The 18,809-nt window shown below is 42.4% G+C and overlaps 1 protein-coding gene across 3 annotated transcripts in view; it reads right to left on the bottom strand.

Annotated features, from left to right (window-relative positions):
- The window catches only part of LOC139408339 (kinesin-like protein KIF21A), a 63,301-nt gene extending 45,305 nt beyond the window's left edge, over positions 1 to 17,996 (bottom strand). The window contains exons 1-3 of one of the 3 annotated variants that reach the window (XM_071152102.1): positions 17,622 to 17,996; positions 2,900 to 3,122; positions 1,446 to 1,628 (exon numbers count right to left, since the gene is read on the bottom strand). In XM_071152102.1, the coding sequence (XP_071008203.1) occupies positions 1,446 to 1,628; positions 2,900 to 3,122; positions 17,622 to 17,665 (450 nt within the window). In that variant the 5' untranslated portion in view covers positions 17,666 to 17,996. The remainder of the gene's footprint in view (positions 1 to 1,445; positions 1,629 to 2,899; positions 3,123 to 17,621) is intronic. The other 2 variants (XM_071152118.1, XM_071152109.1) reach the window with 2 other exon arrangements.
- Positions 17,997 to 18,809: the final 813 nt, after the last annotated feature.

Genomic DNA, 18,809 nt, shown 5'->3' with positions numbered 1-18,809 from the left:
ATTAGCGCATATTTAAGGAGGGTTTGCATCATTTGCACATTTACATTTTTAAATAACTAAAACCTGTAATACAATAATATATTGTATTTATGTATACTTTCAACTGGTAAAGTTTCAGTCTGATGAGAGTAAAGAAAAAAAAACTATTAGCCTATGGTGCCTGGCCTTAAATAATATGTCACCCTATAACATATTTCCATGTGTATATTTCCACATACAGTTGAAGTCGGAAGTTTACATACACTTAGGTTGGAGTCATTAAAACTAATTTTTCAACAACTCCACAAATTTCTTGTTAACAAACTATAGTTTTGGCAAGTCGGTTAGGACATCTACTTTGTACATGACAAGTCATTTTTCCAACAATTGCTTACAGACAGATTATTTCACTTATAACTCACTGTATCACAATTCCAGTGGGTCAGAAGTTTACATACTCTAAGTTGATTGTGCCTTTAAACAGCTTGGAAAATTCCAGAAAATTATGCTATGGCTTTAGAAGATTCTGATAGGCTAATTGACATCAGCCAAGACCTCAGAAAAACATTATAGACCTCCTCAAGTCTGGTTCATCCTTGGGAGCAATATCCAAACGCCTGAAGGTACCACATTCAACTGTACAAACAATAGTACGCAAGTATAAACACCAGGAGACCACACAGCCGTCATACCGCTCAGGAAGAAGACGTGTTCTGTCTCCTAGAGATGAACGTACTTTGGTGCAAAAAGTGCAAATCAATCCCAGAACAACAGCAAAGGACCTTGTGAAGATGCTGGAGGAAACAGGTACAAAAGTATTATGTGGATATATTGTGGATATATTGACATCTCAAGATATCAGTCAGGAAGTTAAAGCTTGGTCGCAAATGGGTCTTCCAAATGGACAATGACTCCAAGCATACTTCCAAAGTTGTGGCAAAAAGGACAACAAAGTCAAGGTATTGGAGGGGCCATCACAAAGCTCTGACCTCAATCCTATAGAAAATGTCTGGGAAGAACTGAAAAAGCGTGTGCGAGCAAGGAGGCCTACAAGCTGACTCAGTTACACCAGCTCTGTCAGGAGGAATGGGCCAAAATTCACCCAACTTATTGTGGGAAGCTTGTGGAAGGCTACCCGAAACGTTTGACCCAAGTTAGACAATTTAAAGGCACTGCTACCAAATACTAATTGAGTGTATGTAAACTTTAACCCACTGGGAATGTGATGAAAGAAATAAAAGCTGAAATAAATAATTCTCTCTACTATTATTCTGACATTTCACATTCTTAAAATAAAGTGCTGATCCAAACTGACCTAAGACAGGACATTTTTACTAGGATTAAATGTCAGGAATTGTGAAAAACTGAGTTTAAATGCATTTGGCTAAGGTGTATGTAAACTTCCGACTTCAACTGTATATTCCCTGCCCACGTCTCTGTCTCCTATTTGACGCCGTAGTCCATACCTCCAGGAACTGTGCGTTGATCTTGAACTCAGGCATGGGACGTTCCTGCTCTTTAGCAGCCTGCTGGCGCTGCTCGATGCCCCTGAAGAGGTGGGTGACTGCCCGGGGAATAATGCCCAGCTCCTCCTCCCCGATGTTCACATCAAACCCTGTACCCATGGTGTACGTCTTACCTGACCCCGTCTATAGGAGGAGGAAGAGGAGGAGGAGGATGATAAGACAGCAGTGGAGAGGAAAGATGAAGAGAAGGGTGAGAGGGAGATAGGATAAAGCGGGGAGGATGAAGAGGGGGAAAAAGACAAGGATTAGGAAAGGATGGGGTGGGGATGAGTATGGAGAGAGAGAGAAAACAAGTTTAATTTATTTCACATAGTGAATTTATTGAAGTTTCATTTACATCTGTTGTGTTTGTATTCAAGTGAAAAGAACCCTCTGATTACTGGGTCAGACTGTGGGGAAAGTGTTGAAGCTGGATTAGTCCATCCCAGTACAGACTAGACAGACACATACTCTACCAAATGTCCTCTACAGTCTGAGTAAATACACAGGGACAAACTGAACAGAGCTGGGCTTGGTCAAACCGGGCTACCTAGAGCCTGGGTCAACCACTGTAGCTACAGTACATACAGTATGGATGACAGATGAATAGGTTACCATCAATGCAGGAATGGAAGGGGGGAAGATGAGCTTATATAAAAAAATGTATGGATATCTTAGATGTGTGTGTGGCTACTTAACCGCATCACTTAAGACCCCACACCATTTAAATCCCCCTCCCATCAAACAGGCTTAGTTCTAGACAGCCCCTACTATTGGAGAAAAAGGCTCAGTTGCCAAGGCAACCGGGGTGAAGGGGAGAGAAGCCCAAATGTCAATGCAATTTCCATTGCTACAGAGTCAGACTGCCAGGAAAAGGAAAGAGGCAGCTTGAGAAGAGTATGAATTGGTTAATTGGTAGGAAACGAGAGGGAGAGGGATGGAAGGGTTGCTTTGGTGGTGTTACTATACATAGATTAGTGCTTTATGATGGTTTGCAATGACAGAAGCACCGCCAGTACTCTCAGAAAGCTTTTGTAAAAACTATACAAGCACTCCAAGAGCTAATAAGTATTGGAGGGGGTCTGTGAGTTTTCAGGACCTCACAAACACATGTGTAAGGCAGGATTATGATATCAGTTCAGTCTTTGACTAGTGATCCAACATAAGCTTTTGCATTACACAAATAACCCCAATAACGAATAACTATAACCCCAATAACTGCAAACTAGGGGAATATGGGACAACTGCTATAGCCTACTGCTATAGCCCAGAGTTGTTCCTGGCCACATGACCTGGCCTATGGAAATATCAACAGGTTACACGAAAATATCCCCCAAAGGACCAAACGGCCATGCAGTCAGAACAATCAACCAAGATCAGTTGAGAAGTCTTTGAGGGCCATCGTGTAGACTTACCTGGCCGTAGGCAAAGATGGTGGCGTTGTATCCTTCGAAGCAGCCCTCGATCAGTTTCTCAGTGCAGTCAGCATAGATGCTGTCCTGACAGGAGTCCATGTCGAACACATAGTCATATGTAAACGCCTTGTCTTTACCCAACATCACCTGGGGCTCCCCAGGGGTCACAAACGTACAGATGTGACATCCCTCAATCTTCTCCCGTGCCAGTTGAGGACGGATCCTGGTGGAGATAGGGAGGGGGAAAGAGAGAGAGAGAGAGAGAGAGGGAGAGAGATAGAGAGCGAAAGAAATAAAGAGAAAGAAATGTCACTGTCAACAAAAGCTAAACATACTGTAATTGGCTTAACCTATGTAAATATAATGTTGTTTTTAGTCTGCACATTTGTTTGTGTGTTAAGTGTTCAATATGTACAGTAACATGCCTCACTGTTGATCTAAGTTGTTCTACTATTAAATGGACTCTTCAAACAAGGAGTTAACAAAGGCATTAACTTCCCTTACAAGCCTATAAAAAGGCCAGTCTAGCAGCTAGAGGTCGACCGATTAATCGGCATGGCCGATTAATTAGGGCCGATTTCAAGTTTTCATAACAATCGGTAATCAGCATTTTTGGACGCCGATTACGGCCAACTACATTGCACTCCGCGAGGAGACTGCATGGCAGGTTGACCACCTGTTGCGCGAGTGCAGCAAGGAGTCAAGTTTAATGCTAGCTAGCAACTCACCTTATCTTATAAAAAATAATCAATCTTAACATAATCACTAGTTAACTACACATGGTTGATGATATTACTAGTTTAACTAGCTTGTCCTGCGTTGCAAATAATCAATGCGGTGCCTGTTAATTTGTCATCGAATCACAGCCTACTTCTTAAAATCAATACACAAGTATATATTTTTAAACCTGTATATTTAGTTAAAATAAATTCATGCTAGCAGGCGATATTAACTAGGGAAATTGTGTCACTTTTCTTGCTTTCTGTGCAAGCAGAGTCAGGGTATTGTCACACCCTGACCATAGTTTGCTTTGTATGTTTCTATGTTTTGTTTGGTCAGGGTGTGATCTGAGTGGGCATTCTATGTTGGATGTCTTGTTTGTCTGTTTCTGTGTTTAGGCCTGATATGGTTCTCAGAGGCAGGTGTTAGTCATTGTCTCTGATTGGGAGCCATATTTAGGTAGCCTGTTTTGTGTTGGGTTTTGTGGGTGGTTGTCTCATGTGTCAGTACCACACGGGACTGTTTCGGGTTTTCACGTTTCTTGTTTTGTAGTTTATTCATGTATAGTTTCATTGTTAAAGAACCATGAATTATAACCACGCTGCATTTTGGTCCGCCTCTCCTTCTCAGGAAGAATCCCGTTACAGGTATGTGCAGCAGTTTGGGCCGCCTGGCTCTTTGTGAACTGTGTGAAGACCATTTCTTCCTAACAAAGACCGTAATTAATTTGCCAGAATTTTACATAATTATGACATAACATTGAAGGTTGTGCATTGTAACAGCAATATTTAGACTTATGGATGCCACCCATTCGATAAAATACGCAATGGTTCCGTATTTCACTGAAAGAATAAACATTTGTTTTTGAAATAATAGTTTCCGGATTTTACCATATTAAGGACCTCGTATTTCTCTGTGTTATTATGTTATTATATTATAATTAGATATTTGATAGAGCAGTCTGACTGAGCGGTGGTAGGCAGCAGCAGGCACGTAAGCATTCAATCAAACAGCACTTTCCTGCGTTTGCCAGCAGCTCTTCGCTGTGCTTCAAGCATTGCGCTGTTTATGACATCAAGCCTATCTCCCGAGATTAGGCTGGCAATACTATAGTGCCTGTAAGAACATCCAATAGTCAAAGGTACTGTACATGAAATACAAATGGTATAGAGAGAAATAGTCCTATAATTCCTATAGTAACTACAACCTGAAACTTCCTACCTGGGAATATTAAAGACTCATGTTAAAAGGAACCACCAGCTTTCATATGTTCTCATGTTCTGAGCAGGGAACTTAAACGTTAGCTTTTTACATGGCACATATTGCACTTTTACTTTCTTCTCCAACACTGTGTTATTGCATTATTTAAACCACATTGAACATGTTTCATTATTTATTTGAGACTAAATAGATTTTATTTATGTATTATATTAAGTTAAAATAAGTGTTCATTCAGTATTGTTGTAATTGTCATTATTATTACAAATATACATATATATATAAATATATATATATATATATATATATATATATATAAAACCGGCCAATTAATCGGTATCGGCTTTTTATGGTCCTCCAATAATCGGTATCGGCGTTGAAAAATCATTATCGGTCGACCTCTACTAGCAACAGGAGGTATACAGTAGTCGGTAGCTCATAGGTCTCGTCCTTACGCTACCCTGAATCTCTGACCCAATACTCTGCCCCATAAAACCAGCTAGCTGGCTTCATATGTATGTTTGTGTGTGTATGTCCGTGTGTGTGAGATTGGGAGTGTGTGTGTGGGGAGTATGAATGTGAGCTAGAGACGCACTAAGCTCCAATGCTGAATGTCAGTAATGCCCTCCTGATAGCTGGCCAACTAAAAGCTGGCCTTGGATAATTTAGCCTGGTGTAGAAGTGAGAGAGAAAGTATATGCTGGGCATATACCGGTGGGGAAATTCCCCCCGGACCCCCTCGAAGTAAATGCTTTTTTATCAGAGCAATCATCACTTAAATAGCTGGTTTCAGAGCATTTCACCTCCACTCCCTGCCGCTTCTCCAACACCACTGCACTCTCTCCGTAAATCATTAAGGGCTGTGCGTATCGAGGGAGAAGATAGAGGGAGGAAAGGAGAGGTGGGGGTGAAAGGCTTCTTTATGCACATTTCTGCAGAAATGGCCAATGGTGACTTTAAAATAGTTACAGAGTTTAATGGCTGTGAAAGGAGAACTGAGGATGGATCAACAACATTGTAGTTACTCCACAATACTAAGTCGAAAGAGCACAGCAAAAAGAGCATGACAATCAACGACGGTTGCATGTCACGGGCCGTGGCAGCCGAAGACAGCAGCCTGCCGCAAAGTAGCCTACACTCCCAATGAGAGGCCCGGAGCGGATACCAGCAACGAATAGCTTCGCCGCCATGGAGCCTGATCGTCCTGCACCTTCGTCGCTGGGGTTACCTGTGTCTGTGGCCATTGTGCCTACTCCTACTCCTTCCCCTACGACTTCGAAGACGATGTCGGCAACCTTCCGTCCCTGCTCTGGATCGAACGGGGCTTCTCCATCTGTCGGAGGCCTGCACCATCCTGTGAAGCGTGGGAGTGTGCCGATTCCCTCAACCTTTTCGCCAGCCGTGATTTTGGGCAGCTCCATGTTAAGCTCCATGTTAAGAAGTGTGACTGTTCCTGGTGCAAAAACAATGTCCTACCCCGGAGCTGGAGTAAATGACATTACTAAGCTGCTCCCGAATGTACTACGCCAGGACATGGACATAGATTATATCGTAGTCCATGTTGGTTTTAATGATATCATGAAGGGCAGCTCTGAAGAGTTGAAACTGGATTTCAAAGAGCTGATTGACTGTCTGCTAGACACTAATAAAATAGCCGTCATATCTGCCCTATACCCTCTCTGAATCGGGGGGCATTGAACGCTTTAGCGGGATTCCCTCTCTTCACAACTGGCTACGTGATTATTGCAGCTCAATGTGTGTAACTTTTGTTGACAACTTTGATACCTTTTGGAAACAAAACACGTTTTATAAGGAGGATGAAATCCACCCCAATCATTTGTGTACCTGGATCCTTTCACAGCATTATAAGGCTGCGTTGAGACAATAACTTATCAATGACCCAAGCCCAGCTCAGTTAATCCATATAATTGTGTTGCTGATGTCACACTCTGATCTGTTTCACCTGTCTTTGTGATTATCTCCACCCACCCAGGTGTCACCCATCTTCCCATTATCCCTTGTGTATTTATACCTGTGTTCTCTGTTGCCAGTTCGTTTTGTTTCGTCAAGCCTACCAGCGTTTTCCCCTCTGTCCTGTCTCGCGATTGTTCCTGTTTTCTAGTTGTTTTCCCGGTTTTGACCTTTTCTGCTTGCCCTGACCCTGAGGCTCCCTGCCGCCCTGTACCTTTTCCCCACCTATCCAGATTACTGACCCCTGCCTGTCCTGGACCTGTCTTTTGCCTGCCCCTGTTGGAATAATAAACTGTTGTTAAATCGATGTTGTCTGCATCTGGGTCTTACCTTAAAACGTGATAGCGGAGTCATCATAATGCTTTAGCAAATGTACATTATACCAGGGGCATTGGTAGACACAATGTAAGGAACCTAATTTACGTCCCTCTAACTGCCCTGAATGCATCTGCCGATCTTACAGCTATTGTATGCAGCAAACGTGTCTATGAACCAGATTTATGCTGTTAGCACTGAGGCAGTGTGCCCTAGGATCGAATCCCCGAGCTGACAAGGTAAAAATCGGTCGTTCAGCCCCTGAGCAAGGCAGTTAACCCACTGTTCCCCGGTCGCTGAAGATGTCGATTATGGCATCTTCAGCCTCACTGATTCAGAGGGGTTGGGTTAAATGCGGAAGACACATTTCAGTTGAATGCATTCAGTTGTACAACTGACTAGGTATCCCCCTTTCCCTTTTCCCTTTCCATAATAGGACGTCCACTGTGTGCAGCTCACCCTGCACTAACACAAATAACATAAGAATATCTACTTCTGATAAGCTTCCTAGTAAAGCAATGAAAACAAGCAAGCACTGCAGAAAAGTGGTTCAAAATAGCCTGTTAACTGCTAGTCACAGACAACATTCGTAATGTGACTATCTCTGAAACTCACTTAGGCAATACCTTTGATGATACAGTGGTAGCAATACAAGGTTATAACATTTACAGAAAATACAGAAATGCCAGTGGTGGAGGTGTTTATATTCAAGTGCTAACAGTCAGTATCTGGATAATGTGTGTGAAATGCTTGTAATGTATGTGATATGAACAGAGGTATATTTTCTATGTGATTTTAAATTTTAACTGGCTTTTATCAAGCTGCCCACTCAAGAAAAAGCTTCAAACTGTAACCAGTGCCTGCAACCTGGTTCAGATTATCAGTCAACCTACCAGGGTAGTTACACACACAGCAATGACATCATCAACGTGTATTAATCACATATTTACTAATGCTGCAGAAATGTGCTTGAAAGCAGTATCCAGATTCATCGGATGCATTGATCACAATATCGTAGCCCTATCTAGCAAAACCAAATTGCTTATCCTAGTTACTAATAAGCATGCACCCATTAAGAACATGACTGTAAAAACGGTTAAATCCCATTGGATTGATGAGAAATTTAAACATGGTATGGTTGTGAGGGACGAGGCAAAAGGAATGGCAAATAAGTCTGGCAGTACAAGCGATTGGCAAACATACTACAAATTGAGAAATCATGCGACTAAACTGAATTTAAAAAAATAACTACACTATGAAACAAAGATAAATTACATAAATAATGAAGATAAAAAGCTTTTGAGCACCTTCAATGAAATGTTGGGAAAAAAGGCAAACTCAGCTCCATCATTCATTGAATCAGATGGCTCATTCATGACAAAACCGACTGATATTGCCAACCGCTTTCATGATTTTTTCATCGGAAAGATTAGCAAACTTAGGCATGACATGCCAGCAACAAACACTGATACTACACATCCAAGTATATCAAATTATGAAAGACAAGAATTTTAATTTTTTTGTGCAAATATAAATATAATGCAAATATTATTTGTACTACATACGTAGAGCTACTTATGGTCACTTCAGTTCAGAGAGAGGAGGGAGGAATGGGGGAAAGAGAGAGAGAGATAATGACAGAGAAGAGAAAGAGAGAGAGAGGGGGGGTGAGCAAGAGAGAAAAAAAGAGAGAAAATGAGCAAAATGTTTGCATGGGTGTGGTGTACACATGCCAACCAATGTACTGTATAATTACCCAAAATGTGTTTTGCTTGCATTCTAAGTACAATTCAACAACAGTAGGAGGGTCTCCATTCTGCTCCATAAACATCCGTGTCCGCAATCGCAAAGTTTTCCTATTGGGTGGATGCGTCTTGGACTGGCAGAATGCGCTGACACCTCAGAGGTCATGATACATAGAACAGAGTTCTTCCAGAAATGCAGTGGTGGGAGACAGTCTATTTTGGGGAAAGTTCAGTTTAAGTGTAGGCTATGTGCTGCCTCGGAAATAAATAGCCTTCAGTCCAGAAAGTGGGTCCTCAAGTTACAGGACATTTGAACTTAAGGAAAGGACTATAATTAGGCCTACATTACAAATTATAGGACGATATCATGTGCATCACAAACCAGCATACGCATACTGCTAATGCGACACCAGAAACAATACAACTTAGTGGTCTTATTCAAAGACACCAGGACTGAGGTATTTACTGTAGGTGAGGGGAGTGACACAATATACCCACCCACCCACCCACACACACACATCCATCCAGATACCATTACATGTCCAAAAGTATGTGCTCGTCGAACATCTCATTCCAAAATCATGGACGTTAATATGTAATTTGTCCCCCCTTTGCTGCTATAACACCCTCCACTCTTCTGGGAAGGCTTTTCACTAGATGTTGGGACTTGCTTCCATTCAAACACAAGAGCATTAGTGAGGTCGGGCACTGATGTTGGGCGATGATGCCTGGCTCACAGTCTGCATTCCAATTCATCCCAAAGGCGTTCGATTGGGTTGAGGGCAGGGCTCTGTGCAAGCCAGTTAAGTTCTTAACGAACAATTTATGTATGGACCTCGCCTTGTGCACGTGGGCATTGTCAGGCTGAAACAGAAAAGGACCTTCCCCAAACTGTAGCCACAAAGTTGGAAGCACAGAATCGCCTTAAATGTCATTGTATGCTATAGCGTATAGATTTTCCTTCACTGGAACTAAGTGGGCCTAGCCCGAACCATGAAAAACAGGTTCATACACCTGTCAGTAGAGGGTGTGGCTGAAATATCCAAATCCACTCATTTGAAGGGCTGTCCACATACTTCTGTATATAAACTGTACATAATGCTGGAGTGAAGCAAGTTGTTCTTATTTTCTTGACTTTAGTATTTTGACACTGAAACTGCCCTATACTGCTGCAGCAACTATAGGCTAATATTGGTAGAAAGGAAATACTTCAGACTAGGGATGCATGGTATATCAGTGAACATAACGGAATCGGACGATATTAGCTAAAAATGCCAACATCGGTATCGGCCTGATGTCTAATTTAACGCCAATGTTAAAAACCGACGTCAAAGCTACTGTGCATACCTGTATAACGTAGGTAAATGTTGCACTACACATGCAACACAGCATTCCTAACCTAGCCCACAATGTCTGCTGTGTGGATCGAGCAGTCAACAAGTCGTGCAGTCATTTGAAAGAGTAAGAAGGTTTCAGAAAGACAACTCAAAGGCGAAATCCATTAAAGCCAAGATAATGGAATTCATTGCCCTTGACAATCAACCGTTCTCTGTCGCGGGTGATGTTGGCTCTTGCCGACTGGTCGAGCACCGGTACACACTACCAAGTGCGCTATTTTTCAGATGTTGACCTACCAGAGTTACACAGTAATAGCGTCACTGATATTAGCTTCACGACATACATACTATGGAACGACGTTTGGGTCATTGCGTGTCAAAAAAGATACAGTAACACTGTCAAAGTTGTACAAAAAAGTCTGCAAACAGCGGCCACGAATGCTGTGTTTACAATACTGCATTGGTAATAAAGCATAATTTGTTCGACAGCAACTTCTGGGGTAGGTAGCTTTAGCTTGTTACCTAGCTAGCACCAATACAACCAGCCTGAAAACAATGACCAGTAGAAACTGCAGGCATTTTCATTATTCTTAGACGTGATTTAGGAATCCTTGTGAGTGAGTATTAGCTGGGTTGCCACTTGTTGTTCGCCTATTGAAAATGAACTTCAGTTAATGAAAATAAATAGCTAGCCAGCTACTTAAACCTGTTGCCCAAAGCTGCGTTATAAGCAGCCAGCTACCTTCATCTGGCTAATGAGGCTCGACCGGACCAGGTGTTGTGTTGTGAAGCTAGGCACAATAAGGATTAGGCACAGTAGTGGGATTTGCAGTTTGCCTTCAAAATAAAAGTATGCCATTGACAGTGATGCAAATGAATACAAATAGTAGAATTATGCTATACTTTTATTTTGAAGGATAAGCGCAACGTCCACTACAGTGGCTAATCCTTATTGTGGCTTGCTTCACATAGATGGGTCCAACCACCATTAATGAAATAAGAACTGTCTTGTAAATTAGGGTTATTTTAGAGGAGGACACCTAGCCAACATCACCCGCGACAGAGAACGGTAGTGCTACAGCTCGGCATTTAACACCATAGTGCCCTTCAAGCTCGTCATCAAGCTCGAGACCCTGGGTCTCGACCCCGCCCTGTGCAACTGGGTACTGGACTTCCTGACGGGCCGCCCCCAGGTGGTGAGGGTAGGCAAAAACATTTCCACCCCGCTGATCCTCAACACTGGGGCCCCACAAGGGTGCGTTCTGAGCCCTCTCCTGTACTCCCTGTTCACCCACGACTGCGTGGCCTCACGCACGCCTCCAACTCAATCATCAAGTTTGCGGACGACACAACAGTGGTAGGCTTGATTACCAACAACGACGAGACGGCCTACAGGGAGGAGGTGAGGGCCCTCGGAGTGTGGTGTCAGGAAAATAACCTCACTCTCAACGTCAACAAAACTAAGGAAATTATTGTGGACTTCAGGAAACAGCAGAGGGAACACCCCCCTATCCACATCGATGGAACAGTAGTGGAGAGGGTAGTAAGTTTTAAGTTCCTCGGCGTACACATCACAGACAAACTGAATTGGTCCACCCACACAGACAGCATCGTGAAGAAGGCGCAGCAGCGCCTCTTCAACCTCAGGAGGCTGAAGAAATTCAGCTTGTCACCAAAAGCACTCACAAACTTCTACAGATGCACAATCGAGAGCATCCTGTCGGGCTGTATCACCACCTGGTACGGCAACTGCTCCGCCCACAACCGCAAGGCTCTCCAGAGGGTAGTGAGGTCTGCACAACGCATCACCGGGGGCAAACTACCTGCCCTCCAGGACACCTACACCACCCAATGTCACAGGAAGGCCATAAAGATCATCAAGGACAACAACCACCCGAGCCACTGCCTGTTCACCCCGCTATCATCCAGAAGGCGAGGTCAGTACAGGTGCATCAAAGCTGGGACCGAGAGACTGAAAAACAGCTTCTATCTCAAGGCCATCAGACTGTTAAACAGCCACCACTAACATTGAGTGGCTTCTGCCAACACACTGACTCAACTCCAGCCACTTTAATAATGGGAATTGATGGGAAATTATGTAAAATATATCACTAGCCACTTTAAACAATGCTACCTAATATAATGTTTACATACCCTACATTATTCATCTCATATGTATATGTATATACTGTACTCTATATCATCTACTGCATCTTTATGTAATACATGTATCACTGGCCACTTTAACTATGCCACTTTGTTTACATACTCATCTCATATGTATATACTGCACTCAATACCATCTACTGTATCTTGCCTATGCCGCTCTGTACCATCACTCATTCATATATCTTTATGTACATATTCTTTATCCCCTTACACTTGTGTCTATAAGGTAGTAGTTTTGGAATTGTTAGCTAGATTACTTGTTGGTTATTACTGCATTGTCGGAACTAGAAGCACAAGCATTTCGCTACACTCGCATTAACATCTGCTAACCATGTGTATGTGACAAATAAAATTTGATTTGATTTGAGCTATATAGTTAGCTAGCTATCTATCTATAGCTACAGAAACAAATGTTGTTTTGCTATGTTTTTGTGGAAGAACATTGCTTGCATCCATGAGCCAGCTAGATTTTGTTTATGATCAGCACTGTAGGTGCGCAAGACAAGTTTACCAGCATCATAGCATACGTATCGATGAATCGTTGTGACATATGAAATACGAGTGAGTGTAATCAATGTGTAATAACTACGTAAAAAATGTATGAACGCGTTAAATTATTATGTGAAGTGCAGTCATATTCATGTCCTGATTGGTCAACAAGCTTATATGACACGTCAAATAGTGTTATTTTACATGTCAAAGACCCAAACTGCGTTCCATAGAAATCCTGGTTGAGAAAAAAAAAGACTGAACAACGAAAAGCACAGCAAGTGAGTGAAATAAATAGGTTTTGATTACGTTTTACTGGTAATGGGGAAATATGTAAATGCCAACAAAATAACTTTTTGGTCAGTGTGGTGTGTGTGTGTGTGTGTAACCTTTATTTAACTAGTCAGTTAAGAACAAATTCTTATTTACAATGACGGCCTGGACGACGCTGGGCCAATTGTGCTTTCCCTATGAGACTCCCAACCACGGCCGGATGTGATACAGCCTGGATTTGAACAAGGAGTGACGCCTCTTGCACTGAGATGCAGTGCCTTACACCACTGTGTCCATGTGTGTGTGTTAACTATTTAACTGTACTAGAATGCTTAGAAGGCCGCTAAAATTGTAAATATCGGTTATCAGTATCGGTATCGTTTTTTTTGGCAAGGACAATATCAGATATCAGTATTGGCCAAAAATGTCATATTGGTGCATCACTACTACAGACTGAAGTTCTGTGTAGCAGAGCCGAAAGTGCATTACCGGCTTGATGTGGATGTTATCATAGGTCGTGCTTATTTGGTGTGTGTGTGTGAACAGGCCTATAGAGAAGTAATTACACGATAGTAAGGATCAACTGAAAGCCAGTTATTCTGGTAGTCAACACCTGTCTTACAAATGAATAGAACACACATGCACACACACACATACACACACACAAAACACACATGCACGTGCACAGGCACGCACAAACATGTCAAATAAGGTGGTACTGTACACACACACTCCCACGTCTCTCATCACCTTGACTGAAAAACCCCTGCCATTATGCTACAGTATGTGTAGTTTATGTACTTAACATTGAAATAATTACCTTATCTGGATGGTTCAACAAGACCTCTCCACCTCAACTCCTCCCCTCATTCCAATTATGTGTGAACAACCATTAAAACTGTGTCCTGGCTCCCTATTTATGTACACACACACACACGCACACACGCACGCACACACACACACGCACGCACACACGCACGCACACTCTGTATAATCATAAACACACCTCATAAGTAAAAGTTGGCTTATACAGAGTATAGGCTTAGCCACGCGAGTTGGAACGCACCTGTGTTGGTTGACCCCAATTCTAGGGGAGTATGTTAGCAGCATGTAAGCAGTCGTGAGGAAGGCAGCTACAGGGTTAGACTATAGTGGTGAACTGGAGGCAATAATAAGTACAACTATTTAGGACCCTTGGCCTATGGGATTACCCTAGTAGGGCTTTTTACTAACGAGAAGATAACATTGAACTATTAGTTACAGACCCTCTGGCCAGCACCAAGGGAGGGCAAAGTCTTGTTAAAAAGGATAATTGTGTGTCTTAGGTGAATTAACGTTTAGCATTTAGTGCCACAGCCCTCCCAGCACAAATGCATACCCATGTCGGCATGGGTTTAAATCCGTCCCACTGCCATTTTGGTGGGAGTCTTCCTATCTTTCCATTGTATCCCTCTATTAGTATTTGTTTATTTTTTTAAATCTGAAAATACGGAAAAATAATACCAATAAATAGGGGACTCATGCACCTACACACACAATGGGGAGCCTGGGTCATATGTACAAATGCACCTACACACACAATGGGGAGCCTGGGTCATATGTACACATGCACCTCCACACACACACACGATGGAGCCTGGATCATATGTACACATGCAACTACAGTGCCTTGCGAAAGTATTCACCCTCCTTGGCATTTTTCCTATTTTGTTGCCTTACAACCTGGAACTAAAATAGATTTTTTGGGGGGGAGGTTGTATCATTTGATTTACACAACATGCCTACCACTTTGAAGATGCAAAATATTTTATTGTGAAACAAACATGAAATTAGACAAAACAAATAAACTTGAGCGTGTATAACTATTTACCCTCCCACACAAAGTTAATACTTTGTTGAGCCACCTTTCGCAGCAATTACAGCTGCAAGTCTTTTGGGATACGTCTCTATAAGACTGGCACATCTAGCCACTGGGATTCTTGCCCATTCTTCAAGGCAAAACTGCTCCAGCTCCTTCAAGTTGGATGGGTTCCTGCTGGTGTACAGCAATCTCACACTCAATTGGATTGAGATCTGGGCTTTGACTAGGCCATTCCAAGACATTTAAAATGTTTCCCCTTAAATAACTTGAGTGTTGCTTTGGTAGTATGCTTAGGGTCATTGTCCTGCTGAAAGGTGAACCTCCGTCCCAGTCTTAAATCTCTGGAAGACTGAAACAGGTTTCCCTCAATTTCCCTGTATTTAGCGCCATCCATCATTCCTTCAATTCTGACTAGTTTCCCAGTCCCTGCCAATTAAAAACATCACCACAGCATGATGCTGCCACCAGCATGCTTTACTGTGGGAATGGTGTTCTCGGGGTGATGAGAGGTGTTGGGTTTGTGCCAGACATAGCGTTTTTCTTGATTGCCAAAAAGCTCCATTTTAGTCTCATCTGACCAGAGTACCTTCTTCCATATGTTTGGGGAGTCTCCCACATGCCTTTTGGCAAACACCAAACATGTTTGCTTATTTATTTCTTTAAGCAATGGCCACTCTTCCGTAAAGCCCAGCTCTGAGGAGCATACGGCTTAAAGTGGTCCTATGGACAGATACGCCAATCTCCGCCGTAGAGCTTTGCAGCTCCTTCAGGGTTATCTTTGGTCTCTTTGTTGCCTCTCTGATTAATGCCCTCCTTGCCTGGTTTGTGAGTTTTGGTGGGCGACCCTCTCTTGGCAGGTTTGTTGTGGTGGCATATTCTTTCCATTTTTAATAATGGATTTAATGGTGCTCCGTGGGATGTTCAAAGTTTTGGATATTTTTTTTAAACCCAACCCTGATCTGTACTTCTCCACAACTTTGTCCCTGACCTGTTTGGAGAGCTCCTTGGTCTTCATGGTGCCGCTTGCTTGGTGGTGCCCCTTGCTTAGTGGTGTTGCACACTCTGGGGCCTTTCAGAACAGGTATATATATATATATATATATATATATATATATATATATATATATACACTGAGATCATGTGACAGATCATGTGACACTTAGATTGCAGACAGGTGGACTTTATTTAACTAATTATGTGACTTTGGAAGGTAATTGGTTGCACCAGATCTTATTTAGGGGATTCATAGCAAAGAGGGTGAATACACACCACTTTTCAGTTAAATTTTTTTTGTGCATTTTTTGAAACAAGTAAATACTTTTGAATACTTTTGCAAGGCACTGTACACACACACACACAATGGAGCCTGGGTCATATGTACACATGCACCTACACACGCCATGGAGCCTGGGTCAAAAGACTCTCAGTGATTTCTGGTGGCTGGTTACTATGGAGACCGTGGTCGTAAAGTACCATAGAGTTAACAGTATCAGTCAGCTGGATGTGTCAGCCATTATTAACACATTTAAAAGATAGGGCTAACTTCACAATATCCACACTTAATTACAGTGTGCGTGCGTGCATGTGTGAGATAAAGAGAGAGAGAGATGGAGGCAGACAAACACAAAGTGAAAGAGAGGCTGGTACTATATTTGTGCCAAATTACCCATTGTGCTACTAGATATTTCTGTCAGTGTGCCACCTCAGCATGTGTCCTCCAAGTAGGGAGCGGCCCTTATTCAGCAACAACACAGATTTGTGACAAGCCTGTCTAGGGGACTAACAAAGGATTTTAGGATCCATTGATTAACACATTTGATAGCTTTAAGTATGAACAACATAATGCATTCTTTACTGCACTCTTTCTGTGGGCTTATGAGCTCAATAAGGCCATTGCAATGTTTTCTTCACTGTAAACAAAGAATCCATTTCACAGAATCCATTTCACAGTCAGAGCTCTCTAGCCTAGGAAACGGTTGGCTGTCTCTTCCTTGAAGACCGTGACTAAAAGCTCCTTTCATTGATCAACTATCGCTCAACTGTCTTCTTTTGAAAGGATGCCCAAGACTTCGGGCACCGGGCCAAAGAGCTATAAATGCCAGATCTGTCTTTCCAACAGTTCAGCCGTTACAAAACAAGGCTGATATCATCCATTACTTGACCGGTGTGTGAGGAATTTGGGCGACGGCACTTGCCATTTGTGCACCCTGCAGTTTCTTTTTGGAGGCGTGTGATGATGCTGCGTCATGCATGGATACAGTGTAGGGCCTAACACATTTCTTTAGTAATTCTACGAAACAGAAGCCTTGAGATTGTGGTTTATGTAAACTATCAACTGCAAATTCCTAAATTCATATTGTCTTACGCACAATAGATGCAGTGGTTTGAATTAGCCTATAGTCTGCGTCCTCAAAGCCCATCATATCATATGGCAACAAATTTGACATCAAAATATAGACCTGTTGGTTACAAACGTCTCACAATCTTTCTATGAAATCATAAAGCGCCTAGACAGGACACTGTGGCCAAAAATTATGCAAGGCCTGAGACGAATCTATGTAATTGTGCCGACAGTTGCATCTATGCAAATGCAAAGCAATTAAATGTAGGGCTTGAAGACTTACCTCAAAGCCACCCGGACTGAGCTTTCGTCCTGTCCCATCGACATGATTCCACAGTTGAGTGATTATCGATTGATAGAAGAACAAAAACGAGTGTAGGCTATCTATCCGTTTATTTTCATCCGACAAAACGGGATGGAGATGAGTGCGCAGCTCCCGAGAGCAAGTTATCTGAGCAACTCACCTCGACTTCACTTCAGCCATATTTCAGATTATTATAAGCATAATAGAGATTTTCAATAAAATACTGCGCCTGTTTGGTGCCCCCTTGCATTTCCAGCTAGAATGCATTCTTTTGCGGCATTCTGTTATAGAGTCAATGCTGTTGCGTTAAATCCAGTCGCTTTTGCGGCTCGTTTGCTTCCAGGCTCTTTGGATGGGAGAGGGACACACGCCTCCCCCGCACACCGATTCTGCTCGAGTCGCAATGCGTCACCAAACCACGCCTTCTTCGACGGGCTCTGTCTGTGAAGGTTAAGAGTTGACATCACAATGCGCATGAAGCAGCCAGATGACTCAAAATTGACATCGAAATAGAATTTGACGTTTGAAGAAACGTGGATAAACGTCAGAATCGGTAAAAGTCAACTTGGTGAAACCGTGAGATCTAGTTGGATGGAGATCAATTCCAATTTCGACATTTTGAAGTAATGTAGTGAGTGACTTCATGCCAGGTCTACTCTTGGAATATCATCCTCACAAATAGTCTGTTTTCCATGAGGACCATGATGCTGGTTGTTATCAGTCAGATCATCAAATCTTCCCAAAAAATTATGAAAAACTAAGACTTGTCTTCTACTGAATGCATTGTAGAATAGAACATAATAAAATATAAAACATTTAGTCGACCATTTGGTTGGAACAGAATTGCTTTTCCCCCCAACATACACACAATTATACTGTAGGCTACACACAATGACATGGTTGAGAGAAATAGCAGTTGGTATGTAATACGCCCCATGTATTTGCAACTCTGTAGTCTCCGAATAAGTGCCCTTTCATTTCATTCTAGCCTATGAGATGCTTCTGGCTATCTTGGTGCACCTCTGAGGATTTCATGAAATGTACTTGACTTAAACTCATAGGCAGTTGACGAATGTCCTACATCTCACTCTGTTCTGGACGTTTTTCCAGGTCACACCTGTTTAGTCCACACTCAGTCAATTCTGTGGGTGAATTACTTGATACACT

The sequence above is a fragment of the Oncorhynchus clarkii genome, chromosome 1, assembly GCF_045791955.1.
Source record: "Oncorhynchus clarkii lewisi isolate Uvic-CL-2024 chromosome 1, UVic_Ocla_1.0, whole genome shotgun sequence".
Taxonomy (NCBI): Eukaryota; Metazoa; Chordata; class Actinopteri; order Salmoniformes; family Salmonidae; genus Oncorhynchus; species Oncorhynchus clarkii.
Note: the sequence above shows the minus strand (reverse complement) of the source record. Positions and strands in the feature narration are given on the sequence as shown.